At 41.9% G+C, this 13,643-nt stretch overlaps 1 protein-coding gene across 2 annotated transcripts in view; it reads right to left on the minus strand.

The window, feature by feature from the left end:
* The window catches only part of osbpl6 (oxysterol binding protein-like 6), a 44,720-nt gene extending 31,439 nt beyond the window's left edge, over positions 1-13,281 (minus strand). The window contains exons 1-2 of one of the 2 annotated variants that reach the window (XM_008306198.1): positions 12,881-13,281; positions 3,837-4,088 (exon numbers count right to left, since the gene is read on the minus strand). In XM_008306198.1, coding sequence (XP_008304420.1) covers positions 3,837-3,989 — 153 coding nt within the window. In that variant the 5' untranslated portion in view covers positions 3,990-4,088; positions 12,881-13,281. The remainder of the gene's footprint in view (positions 1-3,836; positions 4,089-12,880) is intronic. The other variant, XM_008306199.1, reaches the window with a different exon arrangement.
* Between the last annotated feature and the right edge of the window lie 362 nt (positions 13,282-13,643).

A 13,643-nucleotide genomic window follows, 5' to 3' on the forward strand; every position in this document is an offset into this window, starting at 1 on the left:
GTAACACATGACACACACATCATATGATCATCCAGCTCTCAGGAGGATTGTGTGATATGATTAAAATCTTCCAAATAGCTACAAAAGGAACCTCAGGGTTTGTCAAATAGTTTTGTATATTTCAATTCTTTTATTCACAAGCAAGGATGAGAAGAATCTAAAGTGGTCAGAAATATACAATTGGACAAACTCCATCTGCTGAGGAAGACAATGAAAAGCTGTATCAAACTCTCATCGATTTCTCAGTTGTTTCCTGAGATATTCCAAATGTACGTTAAAGAAATCTGGAGCCAAATCCCTCTATTTTCTCTGTCTAAAGAACTTAAATATTGTTGACCTCTCATCTTGTATACATACATTTATCCAGTCAACTGCCAGCTGAACAGGCAACTTAGACCTGCCGATCTTCTGAGAACCACACTTGAATGTTTTGGGTCAGAGGTGGCTGCAAGCTGTAAAAAACAAAATAACTTCTACTGCACTACTGCATGTTTTTCTAGATCATGTAGTTGAGGTCTCATTTATTATTTTCTCACTGGGTGGAGGGTAAAAGTCGCTTAATTTTTAGAAGCACTAGTCAGAACCTCGGCCTCACCACAGGTGCTCAGTTTCACGTTATAGAGCCTGAGGACACTTTCACTTCACTGCGGCTTTGCATGAGAACAGCTCATACTCGGAGGTTTGCTCTTTAGTGACATGTGCGAGTGATTTGGGAGACTTTATGGCATCTATCAGTCTTTGTAGAATGTAGAATTTGCTCCCGGGTGAATGCAAAATTGAAGAGGTTCCTGCACAGAGCCAAACGCACAAATCTGACTGGAAAATATGATGCTTTAATCTGAATTAATTTGGAGTTTCAATATGATGCCAACAGTAGCAGTTTATGCAAAATTAATAATGTGTTCACAGACTGGAGGCTCCCTAGTGTAAAAATCTTATTTTTAATCTTTACTCTTCTCTTCAGATCTTACAAACATTTATAGATGGATTTCATCAGCCCGAAACAAGCAGCTTTTACCTCTTTACAGTGAAGAGACTGTGTTGACACCAACTTTGGACACAAAGCTCAAGGATGAAAATGCAAAGACACGAGTCTGGATCGCCACCGGCTGCATTACTGCATCATTTCCACTTCCACATCATGACAGGAAACAGCTGCAACAATCACGATTCTAATTTAATCCCCAATTAAATTCTTGTCGTTCTGCTGATTCGCTGACATTCTGGAGGTCTTCATTAAGCTCAAAATTTATGCGATCTACCGGACTGTGAGTTTATTCGTTGTTATCTTTGGAGCTTCCTCTTTGGCTGCTGTCTGACGTCATTAAAAACATTAAAAGAGATTAATAAGAAACGAAGAGCTCGTAGATAACCTTCCAGAGATTAAGGAGCATTTGGAAAATGAAATGCTGAACCCTTTCACCCATGAAGGCCTCGTTATCGAAAGCAAGTGGGCGACAATAAAAGCAGGGAACAATGAGCAGGAGGGCTGGAAGGGTTAACTGTCTGCTTCGCCAGGCAGCAGGCCTGAGACTGAGCTTTTCTAACGGGCCCCATTTCTCAAACCGGCTCCCTTTTCTCTTCAGAGCGTCATCTCCTGCGGACACAAAGCTGAGCTCCCACATAAGCGTACCAGAGTGTGCCACATGTTCAGTGGAGCACCAAGCCTCCGCCTGTCCCTCATGAAATATTCATCAGCCAGTGCCGACGGAAAAGCGGTGATGTCAGAGATTCCAGTTTCGGTGTCCTGTTTCTGCGCCGCCACAGTGACACAGCAGCTCGGCGAGGTAAGGAGGGCCGGGGGGCTTTGCAGGGCTTTCGGCAGGGGTTAAGTTTGAGCACTTGTCCTGTGAACTGTGAAATAAGACTGTGTCTCATTGTTGGCGGTGTGCTCTGCGAGGTTCTTATTTACTAACCAGGGAATTAAAGGCTGCTCTCTCTTGGCTGATTAGTCAGCTAATCAGTTGATAAGGCCTTGTGAGGTTGATAGTTGGTTAGCCTTTTTTTTCTTCGTCTTCTTTTTTTCTTTTTTTTAATTAAGTCTTCAAAAGGAATCAATTACTTAATCACTAGTCATTATCAGAAGAAAGCGCTCTGTGTGTGGGAATTCATGTGCAAAATGGACAGATTTAACTGGTCAATCAGGTGGAGCAGAGCTATGACGACTAACCTGGACAGACACGACACACATTAAAGCTGATTTTAAGTGTGAATCGGTTGCCCCTGGCACCTGCCCAGCCATCTGTCAATACTGGTGTTTGTCTCCATTCTTTGTCAATCAGGGGTTCCAAGTGTATATTGTGAGCTAGTGTGTTGTGATTGGTTGATTGATGTGTGCAGTTTGAGCTAATAAGATGTAAATCTGGGCTCACTTTTTGGGGGCTGGTTTTGATTTTAGGGAGTAAGAAATGATGATATTGATATATATAAACGTAAATGGAGGTTCACAAACTTGTTGGCACCTTACCATGAAGACAAAGCTTAACTCTGCACCACCCTCTGCTCAGCTCTGATCCGTACTCTGCTACATGTGCTGCAGCCAGTGCTGAGCACATTTCACTAGCAGCTCTACTAAACCATGTGATGACACCATTTCTAAATTACTCCAAGCATCTTATTCTGTATTATACTGTAGAAGCCCAGCCACCTTGCTCCCACACGCCTTTCCAGCTCTGCCCACAAATTTTCTACGGGATTGAGATCAAGGCTTTGTGATGGTCACTCCAAAACATTGGCTTTGTTGTCCTTAAGCCACTTTCTAACTAATTTGGCGGTATGCTTTGGGGTTGATGCGCACATTTTGCACCAAAACACTTCATCTCTGGGACACAGAACCCATCTCCTTCCTGAGTGATTACACTTGTGTATAATTGTTCCAACAGATGAACGTGGAACCTTCAGGCATCTGGAAACACAATTCTCTTCCTGATATCTTGACTGATTTCTTTAGATGTTGTCGCAAAAGGAAGCAGTGTGTTTGAGGTTAAAATACATCCATAAGTGTGCCTCCAATTAACTCAAATGTTGTCAATTAACCTATCACAAGCTTCCAAAGCCATGACATCATCATCTGGGCTTTCTGAAATAGTTTGAAGGCATAGTAACCTTAGTATATGTAAACTTCTGACTTTGAAGAAAGTAATAAAGACAGCTCTAAAAAAAACTCTCTCTCTCATTGTTCTGGCATTTTGCAAATAGAAATAATTTCAGTAATCCTAACTGACCTGAAACAGGAAAAGTTTAGTCTGATTTAATGTCAAACACTGAGAAATAAAAGGTTTTTATGTCTTTTTATATAGTGTATGTAAACTTCTGGTTTCAACTGTTCATACAGAGCTTAACAAGTTAGACAGGTGGTGTAATAAATTTGTTAAGCACTATACAGATATCTATATATCTGCCGATATCTCCGGGAAACTGATATCTGTGAGGCTCTACTGTTAACACAAGTCTAATAAAAAACATTCAGCGCTTGCACATCTTGAGCCAACAATTATAGCCACTGTATATCGTACCTTCTCTTGATGATGGCAGCTGATTTGATAAACACCGACCAGGCCAATCGGATCATAACAGCTTAACTGTTTCGGCTTCACATACTAAAACTGCTGGATGAATATTTCATGTTTTACTATTTGCTCACAGGCCACAGTTTCCCTCCATCGGCCTGTCTTTTCTCTCGCATGAACAGTCTCGCTGATAGAAGACTGCAGCAATCCAAACTAATGTCCACTCTTCCTTATACCACCTCTGCACAAGTCGCATTCATTCGAAGCGCCGCCATCCCAAAAATCCATTTCTAGATGGATTCCTGCTGCGGCCCCTCTGAAAATTACCTGCCGGCTGTCGCGCTGGGAAGAGGACGAGGAGGAGGCGCTCTTGTGAACCGGCGTGGAGGTCTTGTTCACTGGCATGGAGCTCCTGTCCTCAGAGCTCATGGTGCGGCCGTGGGGGCCTCGCTGGTAGTGTTGGTGGTGGTGGTGAGACATGGTGGGCACCAGTTGGCTCTGTGGACCTCCCTCAGCACTGGGCCCCACAGATCAGGAGCATCCTCTGACACTTCCTCACGCTCACTGCTCGCTTCTCATCTGAAACACAAGGGTCAGGAAGTTACACTATCGCATCCACTTCACCTTCCTCATTGCATCACAGTGCTGTTGTTTACACCAGAGACAGTCGACCGCGCTGCCAGCCTCTGAAATTAGCCTCTCCAAGGCTTTCAGAAGTACCCTCCGTCAATTTCCGTATGGTAATTTGACTCACAGATGCTCAGTTAAGACACCCTGAGCTATTCTTTGAAGCATAGGGTTGTCAGATTCTTCTCATTACATGTGCATTACTGGGTAAGCCTTTCATTATGTTTGCTGTGGGGTCGGTGTCGCTCAGGATTACCCAACAAGGGGTTCGCACTTCACTGAATAATCTGGAAACCAAATTGAAGGTATATTAGGGATGCAACTGATGATTAATAATCTTCAGTTAATCTGTTGATGATCATGTTGAAAAAGTGAGTGATATCTGGCATCATCTGGCATTATGACTGAATTTTCTCACTGTAATTGTTAATAAACGACTGAAACAATTAACTGATTATTAAAATAGTCACCAGTCTCATTTTCTGTCAATACACAAATGAATTAATCGACTCTTCCAGCTTTAACCAACACAGCGTCGAGCCTCGAACTGCGTGGCATATTTATGTTAAACAGCAAACAGTATATCTTTGTGCATCGCTGTTTACAATTAGGAAATGTGGCAATTACCTTGTCAACTAATGACTGCAGTCACTACTTCCACTGCAGAAGATTGAAATCATCCCACAGGACTGTTCTGTAACATAAATCCCTTACCATCTAATTACCTCTATGATAATGATCGTATTTAGGTGAGGAAACCCAATCAATACAAGAACGCATCAGCTCTGTTCCAACGGTTACAGACCGGCTGAAGCAACCTCGTACAATCTCACACGCACCAGCCATAGCTAAGGGAATAATATCGTCCTCTGGTTTAACCTTTAAAACCTCAGACGGCGAGGGCGGAGTCATATTTTGAGTGAATACATTAGATTCAAAATGTCTGGTTAACCTTATGTTCAGAGAGCAGCAGGGAGTGCTCGTTTTCATCATTAGTCGTGGCACTGTGCTGCTCCACGCTGACACCCATAACACTGCCGGCAGTGGTGCTGTGTAATTGTCTGAGCTCTCGGGAGGTCTCACCGTTAAAACACACATCGATTGCGAGATAGTAGAAAACAAACACATAAACAAGCCGAGACGCTGAGGATGTTATTGGACCTTCACAAGGGCAAACATAAGTTCTGAACAAATACCTCAGCGGCGATAATGTGACTTTTGGGGACTGAGAAGAATATTTACACAAAGGAATATCTCCACAAAGTAATGGGAATATAAATAATAAGACACATTCACTGTTTATTTTATTTAACTAGATCAAGCCATCATACTCCAACGGAGACGCAGCCTTCAAAGACAGCAAAATATCATATTAATAGAGCAGCTCCCTAATAAATCACATGCAGAGAAAAACAATGTTTCACTTGTTTATTAACCTTGATCACACTAAAGTGTTTCCCCTGATGGCAGAACGAGCCGATTTCAGCCTAAGTGTGGTTAGTGTATAACACAGTATTATGGTAAATCCTGAAGCTAGTCACTTTAAGGGTTAGTCAATTTATTCAACACTTACAACTATCTTAATAACTTATAAATAGCTGGAATATTTTATGGGCAAAACATCCTGATCACAGCCTCTAAGTTGTCACGATATTCTAGGTTTCTATTGTGTATGGTAGTGTAAACTCAATATCCATGGGTTTTGGATACTGACTGTATATAAAGATGGATGAAACCTGAACCGGCAGTTTTGAAGCTCAGTATGGACGCACTGACTGTCGCCATCTTTGCAGCACCTGACTCATAACTAATCCACAAAAGAGGTGGAGCATAAGTGGAGCTGAGGTGGGCCATGGCAACAAACTGTTATGCGCCTTTAATTACCTTTAATTATGCATAACTGTAACCTTAAATACAATTGAAACTGGTGACTTATAATAAAAAATCAACCCCCATACAGGGGGTACATACATTAACCCTATTCAGGAAGTTCTTGTAGATAACCTTGTAGATAACCCAGTCTTTCAGGGTCCATTGGACCCCAAGAACTATGTGCAAAATATTTGTTGGTATTCATTATAGACTTTTATACTATTTTAAATAAATTTTCTGATAAGTTGACGTATTTTTGGTTCCACATGCATGACAAATGTCCCTCTTTTTATATATATTTAAAAAAAATCTTCAAAAACAAAAAAACGATACCCATCACCTAAACCAAATGGCCTGGGGTCCAAAATAGAGTTAATATAGAAATGAGAGACCATCTTGCTAAATTCCCATACTGTATGCTCAATACGCTTTTGTGATAGCATTATTATTCTGCATTTTAGCACTCAAAATTAAAGAAAACATTCTCAAAGACAGGTGCATAAAACTGTGTGGCAATGCAGGATTATCTCCCTTCCGCCACAGGCAGTGATATGTCACGCCACAGACACTCTGTGTTTATAGCTACTGTATGCAGCTCTCGAACACCCTGTGGTTTCAGCTACAGGATGTTTCTGTTGAGCTCTCCCATATCTCAGGGAGCCTCGGAGTCCACCGAGCAGCTCTGCACACAACAGCAGCATGCGCAATCACATGCAACCGTGCTCCATGCTCACACACTATAATCTATAATTCAGATCCTTCAACGACGTCATCATCCCTGCCCCGTCTTGTCTTAAGCCAACAAGGATGTAAGCTACTGTAAGATGAGGCACTAAGTCCATTCAGATAGTGGACTCCACTTAACCTATTTATTAGATCCACTCTCCTTGACCTAATAAGAAAGCAGAAGTGATGGGTGCTTTCTGTGTAAAGTTTCAATACACTGTTAATCTTTGGCCGAGCGGGTTATAGTTTCAGAGTATTTTCAGTGACATTTACTGACATTAAAGACCTACACTGCCACCAATCAGCATGTGAAAAAGGCAGACGGATATGAAAGCAGATATAAAGCTACTGTATGCACAAGTGAAGTGAAAACATGCAATTTTTTTCACTTCACTTTTTTCCCCCTTCTCGCAGAACATGTAATTTCACCATTGTCAATGTGAATTCTATATTGCAAACACGTTTTTTTAATAGTCCGAATAATTTCAGTATTTACTGACTAAATCCGCCAATTATTGTTCGCTCATAATGCTTTGTGAAAACACGAACTGATCACTGCAGAGGTTTTGTAGTGTGAACAAATCATGTGGCCAAGAGTGCACAAACTAAGAAAAGCACCGACATCACACATGTGACACACGTGAAGCCGTTTGTTTGACTCCTGTTTAAACGGACGGCTTCATATGAAACCATTTCTCATGTTGGGGAAAGTCTGATCAGGACCTGATTAGTCACGAGCTTATTGTTCTAAATCCAGGCACCATGATTACGGTCGTCTAAGCAGGGAGACAAGGCACACCATGCACCGTGGATGACACAGTGACACCACTAAAAAATAATTTAAAATAAAAAACCTGGTCAAGACCTCAGCAACAATCCTCAAATCAAACACGATGCCGTCTCCAAAAAGAATTCTGGTTGTTAAATAAAAATGATGACGCAAGGTTTAATTTTTATCCAGTTTTTTAAATCCATGCACTTTAACACCACCACAATGCTTCTAAGAAGAAGCCACTCGAGCCTCAGAGCTTCCTCATTTTACCTCGCTGTTATATTCTGCTTTTGAATTTTTATTTGTTTGTGTATGCCTGTCATTTACGGTGTTTACTGCTTCTGCATGTTCCCTATCTAGCTGACGGATTGTATTCTGAGTGATGGTAGATGAGTGTCTGCTTCTGCTATGCCGCAGCTAAATTTCCAATACGGGGGAAATAAAGACTGAAGTGAACCGAGTGAGTACCTCAATTAAAAAATAAAGGTACACTCTTTGATGTGCTTCACACAAAAAGTATTACGTATTATATAAGAAAGCTGTCTTCCTGGGAATGAAACGTTCAAATGTCAGCCCAGAAAAACTGATCTCAAATGATCATGAATATTTAAATGCTTTACTTGTACGAATCAAACAGCATATTCCGATATTATGTCAAGTCCCTGCGCGCTTCAACTCCCGTTCTCAGAGTCGGGTTTGCGAGTCTCAAGTTCGAATAATCGACTGTGGTTATGAAGTTTCAAGATCCTACTAGACAAAGAGGGTCCTTCAGTTATGTACAGCAACAATAGCACTAGTATGTAGGGGACAACCCTTCTGCCGACATTTTCCAGATGCCTCAAGACGCAATAAAATGTCACCAACTTAAACATAATGAACACATTGACTTCTGAAATGACCCTCTGAATCATCCGCGCAACAGATCTTCCACCACCTGACACGAACGTCCACGTGATTTAGAACAAACCCGGCTGATGGAAATAAGTCTTCCTGAGGTCTAAAGTAAAACTGATAATAAGTCAAAGTGAATGAGTAGCTCATTTCTGGGACAGAAGGATGAGCAATAAAGTTATGAATTATCCTAAACTGTTGCTGACACCTCTCTATTTCTGCGTTCAGCTCAAGGTCAGTGTCGCAAGAGAGAATTTTGGGGAAGGCTAGTGTTTTAAAATGAACGAGCAGTATTGCAAAACCAATTGTGTGATGCAGCTAAAGACTGTATGCGCCACATTCATGACCCTTACGCACAGCGACAGAATGCCACTGACACTCTCGATGTTTGATTAAAGTAAAACTAGGTTACACTCAGTTGCTTCCACTATTGAACGGAACCAGTAACTAGATTGTGCTTTTTGGATCACATGCCAAGTCCCACCCATCTGCGTGCTCTGCAGCATCGGTGCATCAATCTATATTTTTCTAACTGAGAGTGGAGAAGGTGACTACTTTATGATTAACTGCACCAACATGCTGCGGAATTCTGATGGCCTGCAAGATCTTTTTTAATCCACACTAAAGTTAGCAAACAGCTCATCCTTACAGAATGCTATCCTGTGGATGTTTCATGAATGGTGATGGCATTAAGGTGCGTAAAATAGTTGACTTTAATGCTACATATCGGGGCTCTGCTTTGACATTTTCACACGCGCTGACAGGTGAAGTGAAAAAACACTCTTCTGCTATGAAACCTTGTGTCCTGACATTCATGTGGATGTTGCTTTGACACGTATCGACCACATCAACATTGTTCCGGACCACACACACCCCACATGGCAACAGCACTCCCCAAAACCTGTGGTACCTTACCCAGCAGAACCATGCCCCCTGTTACAGCTCGAGGAACACAACCAAGAGCTCAACTCCTTAGATCTTATGTCAATCGAACAGCCGTGAGATAAACCGGAACAAGGCCGAGCCACAACCCACAGGACCCAAAGGATCCGTTGCCACAGCCCCGGTGCCAGACACCGCAGGACACCTCCGGAGGGACTGTGTTCACGGCCCGATGGTTCAGAGGTTTTTGGGCAGCCCGATGGGGAACCTACACAATATTAGGAGAGCGGTTTTAATGTTGAGGTTGATGTAACCTCTTTGTTTGTGCCGATGCATCACACACAACAAAGAACTCTTCGTGGAAACCGTCTTGTTTCCTCAAAACTGTTTACAGCTCAAAGTCGCGTGGCACCACAGCCATGAAATGTCTTCATAAGCAAAAATAAATGTAAAAAAAACTACTTTCACTTCCCTCACCCAAAACCAAGTTCTGTTTGTCTCATTTCATGCTTCAGAAAAGCAAACAAATGTGAGAAGAGTTTCTCATTCAAAAGTAATGATGAAAACTGTCAGAGAGATACTATGAAATTAATATTGTGATTTAAGATTCATACATGCTTCATTAATTTACACTCTGGAGACACTTTAAAAAAAAAAGCTGAGTAAACATCCGTAATGATTGGGTGGAAATGAAACACAGGCTTCATCCGTGACTGTTTGTGGTTTACAGCAGAAGCGTATTTGCAACATATACACAACGTACAGAGTGGCATCTCTATAGGAGTAAATTAATATGTTCAGAAATGCTTTTTAAATGTTTGCTGCCCTCACTGAAGATCATCTGGTTGTACTCACTGCTCTGGCAGCTGAGCACACAATTAGTCTCCCTCCGTATCTGAGCATCAACTCAGCGAATGAGAAACTTTATAGCATTTCACACTGTTAGATATGCCAAAAATTCCACTGGTGGTATATTAAAACGGCACTAAAGAGTTTGCTGAATGTTAATGGGTTGGTAGTCTATAATATTTGTGCTGCTCAAGCGCAAAAAAACCCCAAAGACAGGATGTTGACGTGAACTTTTGAGTAGTTCTCTGAGGAGTTCTATTAATGGGTGGGGTCTAGTGAGCACTATTTATGGTGCGATAAGGCTGAGAACACAGTTATAGTACTTAAGGATCATTTAAAAAAACACTACTGGTGGAATGTTCTTCTTCTATAAGTCCCTCCAGCTGTCACAGAGTGAGTACCACCAACTTCAAGTAGCTGCAAATACAACAATGTGCTCCACTGACACATCTTGAACAAGGTGCTACATTCCTAAAGGCTCCGGGGCTTTTTTTTTTGTGGCTGGATATGTGCTGTGACCTTCGAGGGAGGTGCCAAGTGAATAAGCCAAATCTCTCCTTCAGGGATCAATAGAATATCGCGAATAGAGAAGTGACAATCATGCGTCCTGACGTGGGTCAAATGAAAGCAAAGCTGTCCAGAGAGGGCCGTGGTAATCCCACTATGCTCTGCTCTGTGAGATCTAAGAGGGATGAAGGAAATAAACTTTAGACTTCAAGGCACCCGATACGCCAGGAACCGCAAGACCCAAAAGAATCAGAAAACAATCAGAAAACACTTTGCATGTTTGCTGCTCTTAATGCGCATTACACACAAAGCAGCACGGACGTTAATGGCATCACTCAACACAAGCATGTAACACGATGAAGCATGACGCTAACTGGTGCTGTAACAGTTTGTGTTGTCACCACATCCAAGGAACACAATATCACATTATTGACCAGCACTCCACAGTGAACCAAGTTGCTCCTCTCTGTTGCATAATTAAAGTGGGGCAACAAAAGCAGACTCATGTCCTTATATTATATTACAGGGTCTTGGAGGACAAGTATTGTCTGAATTTACAACTGGCTAATAATGCATATCGATTGACCTTTTACCTGAGCGTACAATACGCAGCTAAATGGATGTACGGCTTGTGTGACATCTGGGGAGAAGTGAGCATCTCTTTAAACTAGGCCTGCCTTTTTTCTTTTTTTTTTTGTAACAACACCAACTGGACAGAGCCAGTTTATCCCGCGCTGCACACATTACATCATCTAGGTAGAGCTGGGAATCACACACTGCAATACTTTTAAGGCTCTGTCTGACTCGTGCCCATATTGGTACAAACTTGGAAAGTGCAAGTTGAATTCTTGTTAAGATCCTCTCAGCTGCTGCCTCTCATAAACCGCGATGTGTTAACTTGTTACTGTCTCCCTGCAGCGATCGCGTCGAGACAGCAGATTGTTTGGCTCACTTTGTTGGCTTCTAAAAGAGCATTTGTGAAGGGAAACTTCTTGATTTTCCTGCAAATTAATTAGTGTAAAGTGTTATTTTGGTGTTGGAACTAAAAAAAAAAAAATCTGGTGTCATGTTTACAACTGAAACCAATGATCCCAAAAACTATGCTCCCAGGAAAGCAAACCAAGAATAAAAAACACAATTTAAAGTAAAATGAACAAATGACACTCTGGTTATGATGGAATTATCTGCAACTATACATGAGCCATAGTATTTAAAACCAGATTTTAGTCTGGCTGCTGCTTTAATTCACAATCAGCTTTGTGCATGGATGTGTCAGCTCGTTTACAGAGCAAAAGGCAGCAATTATTGTGGTTTGTTTTGCTAAATATTAATGACTGAATTCATTATTTTGCTCATCAAAGTGAGTCTGGCCTCTGCTTTGGCTCACACAAGCTCTGCGAAGATCTCCTCCTAAATGGGACGGGGACACCTTCAGGAGGAGGGTTCTTCAGGCCGCCATCTATCAGGGAATCGATAATCACTGCTGATCAAAGCAACATCCATTCAAGAAAGCATGTCAGCTACAAACTACAGATGCCATTGAGCTCTCCGGTCTCCTCTGCTGCTCTTTAATTTATGTGATTCGAGGCTATTTTAAACAACTGCAAAGTCACTGGCTGACCTTCAGTAGAAAAAAAAAAAACAGGAGGCTGAGTGGTGTTGTGGAGCAGCCCCTGTGAGTGACTGAAGTTGGCTAACTTTCAATTAGTTGGCTTTTCAGCACTGACAAACCAGCTGATGAGGAGGAAGATTATGAGTGGAGATCATGTATCCTCACTAATACTCCAGTGGATCATGAGACACTGATCCGGTGGGACTGTGGAGGGGAAACCTTGCAGCTCAGTTCAAAAAAAAAATAAAAAAAATAAAAAAAGGTGAAAATGTCAGTGACGCAGTCGGTGACAGAGTTGGCTGCCTGGCTGCTTCATGGCTCCGCTGGAGGATGCATGTTCGGTGGATGCTGGATGCTGTAGGATGCTGGCATGTTTTGGAGGATTATGGTGCCTGACTAGCAGCAGCTAGCTCAGTCAGCGGTGGCTAGGTGGTCATGTCTGACTGGTCCTCGGTGATTCACTCAGGATGCAAATACAAAAGGATGCTGGGGTCTCAGTCTGAGGGGCTGAATCGAGCAGCAGCTGCATAGCTTAAATCAGCTGATAGGATGCTGAATGTTTAGTCTCAATAACCAACGCTGGGTTTAATGTTGCTCTGGGATAATCATTTTTTAAAAAGCAGATTTCCTTACCACAGATGCGCTGTGATGACCATGTCTTTACAGTTCTTGGCGCAGGAAACAATTGAGGGGGTCTTTCCTTGACTGGGCTCAGATTCCCAGCTGCTCAGAGGCCAGCTGCGTCCATAGGAATCCACGTGGAAGGTATTTATTTCTTCTCGGCGGAGACTCGTCCAGTACGGAGGCTAGAACATTATGGAAAGTGGGGGAAAAAAGTGCTGTGTTTGCCCGTTTCCTTGAATGCGGGGCTGTGATGCTCGGCTCAGCTCAACTGCACTCCGCTCGCTCCTCCCTGCAGCAAGATCGGCTTTGAGCGGGAAGAAATCGCCGGAGTGGATCAAACGGCTGCGCACAGAGGCTGCGCACAAAACCCGGACATGGAGCCGCGCGGAGTCCGGAGCCGGAAGAGACCAGTGGCCACAGACTATGGTAGTGACCGGAGCAAGCTGAGAGTTAATAAATAAATAAATACATAAATAAATAAATAACTACATACATAAATAAATAAAAGAAGCTATGTAGTGTGAACATTTTAATTTATTCAACCAAAACAGTACATATTGTAACCACACAATTTCAATTTAAATAGTATTAATAATTTTAATGGTTCACTAAAGCAAATCATGAAAAAAGTATTTTTTTGCCTAATGACTCCATCTCAAGAAGAATTTGTTCTCAAGCTACATTTTTTTTAACAGTCAAAACATCTTTTATTTAGATTTTTTTTTTAAACTTGAGAAGTTGAGGAACATAAATAGTGTCAACATTTTATATA

The sequence above is a fragment of the Stegastes partitus genome, unplaced genomic scaffold, assembly GCF_000690725.1.
Source record: "Stegastes partitus isolate 25-593 unplaced genomic scaffold, Stegastes_partitus-1.0.2 Scaffold3629, whole genome shotgun sequence".
In the NCBI taxonomy this organism is placed as follows: Eukaryota; Metazoa; Chordata; class Actinopteri; family Pomacentridae; genus Stegastes; species Stegastes partitus.